General features: G+C 41.8%; 1 protein-coding gene across 2 annotated transcripts in view; it reads right to left on the bottom strand.

Annotated features, from left to right (window-relative positions):
• Positions 1 to 4049: 4049 nt before the first annotated feature.
• The window catches only part of LOC124255034, a 20713-nt gene continuing 18204 nt past the window's right edge, over positions 4050 to 6558 (bottom strand). For both annotated transcript variants that reach the window (XM_046688870.1, XM_046688871.1), the window contains exons 12-13: positions 5353 to 5440; positions 4050 to 4704 (exon numbers count right to left, since the gene is read on the bottom strand). In XM_046688870.1, coding sequence (XP_046544826.1) covers positions 4619 to 4704; positions 5353 to 5440 — 174 coding nt within the window. In that variant the 3' untranslated portion in view covers positions 4050 to 4618. The remainder of the gene's footprint in view (positions 4705 to 5352; positions 5441 to 6558) is intronic.

Raw genomic sequence — 6558 nt, 5'->3', positions numbered from 1 at the left:
TCATAGACTGTCTGCTGGCCCTCCAAGCACCGGAGCAGGGGCGCAGCAGAGGTGAGTGGTTGGTAAGAGTAGGGCAACTACATGATGATGTGCATGTGTGTTTGTGTGTACTAGCCCAGACGTAAGCTGGTTTCATAGTGCTAGCTCACTAAGATACCATGCCCCAGTTTAGCATGAATACCCTACTCAGACACATTATACTGACTCCTTGCCAACCAGTCCTTGTTGTACCCATTAATGCCGAGATACAGGCAGGGACCAACAAGTACTATATTTTAATGTCTTTTGGTATGACGCGAACGGGGATTGAACCCCTGACCTTCTGCTCTTCTGGCGGACACTCTAACCACTACACCACAGAGACGGTCCCAGGTGAGTGGTTGTGTGAGTGTAGGGCAACATCCATAGACTGTCTGCTGGCTCTATATGCATGGGAGGAGGGGTACAACACAGGTGAGTGGTTGAGTGAGTGTAGGGCAACATCCATAGACTGTCTGCTGGCTCTATATGCATGGGAGCAGGGGTACAACACAGGTGAGTGGTTGAGTGAGTGTAGGGCAACATCCATAGACTGTCTGCTGGCTCTATATGCATGGGAGGAGGGGTACAACACAGGTGAGTGGTTGAGTGAGTGTAGGGCAACATCCATAGACTGTCTGCTGGCTCTATATGCATGGGAGCAGGGGTACAACACAGGTGAGTGGTTGAGTGAGTGTAGGGCAACATCCATAGACTGTCTGCTGGCTCTATATGCATGGGAGGAGGGGTACAACACAGGTGAGTGGTGAGTCCTTGTTGTACCTAGTAATGCCGAGCGTCAGGCAGGGACCAACAAGTACCATATTTTAACGTCTTTTGGTAGGACACGGTTGGGGATCGAACCCGTGACCTTCTGCTCTCCGGGCAGACGCTCTAACCACTACACCACTGAGGCGGTGAATTTGATCAGTACTGCTATACTATACAGTAAATGTGTGACTTTTTTTAGTTGACAATACAAAACATAAAAGGGGGTTGTCGTTTAAAGTATTGAAACTTTTTATGACCTCAAATATTTTCCTTTTATTGAGGTCTCAAAGAAGAATCTGTGAAAAGACAAAAAACACAGGACACAGCACCAATGCAATGGGCAAGTTCAGATCATAATGTTTCTTTTCATAACCGTTACATCTAATGAAGTTTATGATTGTATTCAAATTGCAAGTATAAAAATGTTTGACGTGATTTGATAAATGCTTTATTATTACACTTACTATCTGCTTACATTTTGTGATACTCAGAAATTAAAACCCCTGGTCTTTTGTTGCAGAGGTTTAATGAGAAGGGCCCGTACATATAGGAAGAGGGATCATCCGGACTCATCCAAGCCATGACAAGACTCACCAACTGCAGTGATTGGAAGAGTGGGGAGGTTTTACGCCATGTTTAGGGAATATTTCATCAATATCACAGCCTATATATGGGCAGATATAGGATTCACACATTGTACCCATGTAGGGTACAGTGAAAAAGCTATTTATTTTTCTTAAAAGTGAAATTTTTGGAAAGTGCTGTTTTCAACCCCTGCGCTCACTTTATGACTAGGTAATGGCTGTCTCTCACAGTGGCAATTGATGGTCAACTGAATATAGGCGTTGGAGAGATCATTCTGAAAACAGCACCAGAACTTGTTTTTTAGACAGTTTTGTTGTTGAAAATCAGTATTGTATAGAATGCTCAAGTTTGTATTATTATCTAACATGTTGTACATATATCTTTATTTATTATGACTGATAAACTGATTTGTGACCGTGTTGTGTTATCACTGGATGGATACTTGTTAACTTGTACGTGTAGAAACTGATCTCATGGGATCAAGGGGCTCAGTGTCATGTTATCCTTGGCGACATCGCACCCCAGGTGATGTTTGTTTCTCTTCGTTTGTTCTGTACTGCAGTGGATCAGAAAACATTTGGGTTACAAGTGATCTTCAGCAACCCATGCTTGTTGTAAGAGTAGACTGAGAGTATTGGGTGGTCAGACTCGCTGGCCTGGTTGATGCCTGTTGTAACCCAAGGTAGATTAATGCAGTGGAGTGTTTGATGCAGCAGATATGTGACCTGGTGCTCCTACAATAAATGATTTGCCCCTCATGGGAGAACGACTGAAAACAGTTTGATGATGTTTTCATCGGTTGAGTTCACATTTGTGCAGTGACCTTCACAGGATTCAGAACATCATGTTGAAAGGATCAGATGAATCATGGAGTAGGATTGAGTGAGTGAGGTTTAATACCACCTTGAAAAGCATATCAGCATATTAGATATACATGTAATATACAACTTTGATGAAACTCCATGGCAAAACTCTCCACAAAGTGCAACCATAGAAGTATGTGTCATTAATCAACAATCATTCTGTATGGGACTTGATGGACAACGTTTTATAAGATAAGGCAAGATTATTCTCCTGACGATTATGCTTTATTTATGTTTCATAAATTGACTTGTCATACCAAAACGGTAGAACAAATATACTTCATTATCATGATGATTTCATTAATAACATTTATGACTAAAATACAAATACCATTAGCAAGTAAACATTTCAAATCAAAATACCAAGTTGATCACATGAACATTTGTGTTTCCTCAAAGTACTTTGTACAAAAGTGTCTGTAAAGAATGCCTGATGTCAAACAAAGGTTAATTCAGGAACACAGATTTCATGGAGTATATTTACTAGGTTATCAAGTAAATGCAATATCACAATACTTCAGGCATCAGATCATCACAAGGTCAAACATGTTCAACATGAAATACATCCACATCTAAGAAATAGTCACACTGCAACATAAGGAGACATTCCCACATTACAGCTTTGTACACAGACAGAAAATGGTACCTTGATCATATACAATTAATAACGGATCACCTCAGTAAAAAAGTAGCTAGTTTAAAAATAATTGTAAATATTTGACTAAGGTCTATAAATGATAAATTTTGTTGCAATTTGTGGGTTTTACAAGATACAAACAATTAGTTCCTACACTCATACAAACTGACAGTGGATCCAAATAATCAACAGATACTGCTGAAACCAATTCATTTATGGCCATGGAAAGTAACATGCACGTTAAATCTGACCGTTCATTTCAACTTTTCCTTTCCAGTTGATAAGTTGTGTCACAAATGAAATTATTCCTACATGTAACTCTGAGCTTTACCATACTTCCTATTACATTTGTTGTTCATACAGAAGTTACCTGAGGACCCCAAAATCATGAGAGAAAGTCAATTACCAAATACATGTAGATGGACCAAGAGAGTGTATCTTAATACCTCCAGCAACCATGCACCTTGTTTGGGTTATACCGGTATGGAGAATGCTTTGCTCAGAAACATGAAACTTCCCAGTAGGAAAGTAATGCACACTCATCAGTAATTATTTTAACAATGAATTTTGTTAGCTAAATGAAAAATCCTGCTTGAATTCATTTTAGAAATGGCATATGTTCTGAGTCTTGTAACATGAAAAACTGGCACCAAGGTAAAACTGTCACTGATGAGGCTTAGCACTATATAAAAGGAAAAGGGTGCATAGACCATTTATATGTGCTGATGCTCCATCAGTGACAGTATATACCTTGATGCCAGTTTTTGTGTGTTACAAGCCCCTGTGTAACAATCACAACAATATATACCTCGATGCCAGTTTTTGTGTGTTACAAGCCCCTGTGTAACAATCACAACAATATATACATTGGGGCATTGATTTGTGGATTTTCAAAACTGACCTATCAAATACTGATAGATTCACATTATCAGTGATAATACGTCGCATCACAGAGATACTGAAATGACCGCCAAGGTACTTAAGTAGGAACGAAACTGGCAATTTTAGGGCTGCAACAATTCGGTTCGATTCATCAAAAATTGAATCTGACACCTTATTTTCGATAACCATTATCACTATTTGGGTTCGATATTTGAATACCTATTTAAATTATTTCCACACTGCCAGAATGTAATTTTGACTCCAACTCGAGCAGTTTGCTTCACTGAAATAAGGCGAAACATGATTGGTTGACGACGGGCTAATTATCCAATGAGAATTGTTGTTAGTAGACATCGCCAAGTAGACAATGGAATTCACGCTAAAAAAGCAGACTCTGAGAGTTAAATGAAATCTAATGTTTTTACTTGTATGAAGAATTGAATCGAAAATGATAAAATCAAGGGTCCAATATCGAAAACGAAATCAAATCGAGGCCTGGGTGAATTGTTGCAGCCCTAGTAATCTGGTCATATCTGGGCAGGGCTTAATGTGAAAGGAATATCAAGGTCATTTGTTTTGTTTTAATAAACAAAGGTGAACATGGCAAACAGTTAATTTGAGCAATTCATGTAGGCCACAAACCCTCCCAAATTCACCATCAAATATCAAATTCAGGGATCATCAGTAGAACCAAGGCCACAACCAGGTCATACCTGGCAAGAGAAATCCCAGGATAAGTCTTATTATCTCAAAGCATAGTTATAGCAGCTGAATAATGAATTCTCTATGTGATTTTAAAATTGACCTGATGTTCCCTGAGCAGGAATATAGTCGAGTACTTCGTGAGGTAGTTGTAGTGTGTTCAGAACTCCGGGCTGCTCTCTCGCTTGATGGTGGGAGGCAGGAGGTACTGGTCGTAGGGCAGCAGCTTCTGCTCCATCACACAATCTGGGGGGCAAACCAGGGATGTCCTTACAGAAGCTTATACAGGGAACAGCCAGTTTATATTTAAAGCCAAAGGTATCAATTTGAAGGTTATAAAACACATGGGTATGGTGCCCACAAACCATGGACCATCATAGGAGTGAACCAGGTATCAAATACATGATCATACAGCTCTGCACAGAGAATTGTAAAGCCTCATACAACGTACAAATGAGCTACCCACAGGAAAAACATGTCTTATCAGAAGACCCATAGTATTCAATTAGACAAAACTTAAAGAAAATTAAATAAATAAATGTATCATATTGTAGTGTAGGTCATTTTAAACCTAGCAGGTTAATGCCTCTTTTTCCTCTTTCCAACTTCAGGTATGTTTTCTGCATTAAAGATTTTAGTGCTTGATAGAGTTATCTTTCCGTTAGGGTGACTGCCATGTTTTCCACCTTCAGAGCCCAGAGATCATTCAGCTTTGAGAGAACTTTCAACACTTTTCTTGTTGGCATTTAGAATTAATTACTCTGTTATTTGAGTCTCTGGTTGTCTTCTTTCATTTGCTGGTTTAAAAACAGAAGGATGGTAACCTTGGGATTCTTAAAATCTGGAATTGAGGAAAAACACTTGATTGCTTTGTGCATGTCAACATCATCTCACCCAGTATCCACACAGGCTTGACGCTCTTCCTTCCAGTATAGGGCTCAGGACCGATGTACACACTGCACCGAGACACAGAATTCGTCACCTGCAACGGCAAACACAGAAATATTGTGGACATTATGCGCTATAGGTATCGGAACTGCAACAGGTCAGTATATCAACTTCTAGAGGGCGGTAGAATTGGCCTTCAGCAACCCATGCTTGTCGTAAAAGGCAACTAACAGGATCGGGTGATCAGTCTTGCTGACTTGGTTTGCACATGTCATCATATCCCAGTTGCACAGATCAATGCTCATGCTGTTGATCAATGGATTGTCTGGTTCAGACTCGATTATTTACAGACGTCCACCATATAGCTGGAATATTGCTGAGTGCAGAGTTAAACAACAAACCAACCCGGGGCACACATTTACTGTAGACAGTCAGGTACATACCTGTCCCCCACACAGGGTGAGGAGGTTGACCAGAGAGCCCCCAGGGGCACACACTTACTGTAGACAGTCAGGTACATAGCTGTCCCCCACACAGGGAGGGGAGGTTGACGAGAGAGCCCCCAGGGGCACACATTTACTGTAGACAGTCAGGTACATACCTGTCCCCCACACAGGGTGAGGAGGTTGACCAGAGAGCCCCCAGGGGCACACACTTACTGTAGACAGTCAGGTACATAGCTGTCCCCCACACAGGGTGAGGAGGTTGACCAGAGAGCCCCCAGGGGCACACATTTACTGTAGACAGTTAGGTACATACCTGTCCCCCACACAGGGTGAGGAGGTTGACCAGAGAGCCCCCAGGGGCACACATTTACTGTAGACAGTCAGGTACATACCTGTCCCCACACAGGGTGAGGAGGTTGACCAGAGAGACCCCCAGGGGCACACATTTACTGTAGACAGTCAGGTACATACCTGTCCCCACACAGGGTGAGGAGGTTGACCAGAGAGCCCCCAGGGGCACACATTTACTGTAGACAGTCAGGTACATACCTGTCCCCCACACAGGGTGAGGAGGTTGACCAGAGAGCCCCCAGGGGCACACATTTACTGTAGACAGTCAGGTACATAGCTGTCCCCCACACAGGGTGAGGAGGTTGACCAGAGAGCCCTTAGAGGGCACACATTTACTGTAGACAGTCAGGTACATAGCTGTCCCCCACACACGGTGAGGAGGTTGACCAGAGAGCCCCTAGAGGGCACACATTTA

This window comes from Haliotis rubra, unplaced genomic scaffold (assembly GCF_003918875.1).
Source record: "Haliotis rubra isolate DU_JTF1 unplaced genomic scaffold, ASM391887v1 Scf59, whole genome shotgun sequence".
Classification (NCBI taxonomy): Eukaryota; Metazoa; Mollusca; class Gastropoda; order Lepetellida; family Haliotidae; genus Haliotis; species Haliotis rubra.
Note: the sequence above shows the minus strand (reverse complement) of the source record. Positions and strands in the feature narration are given on the sequence as shown.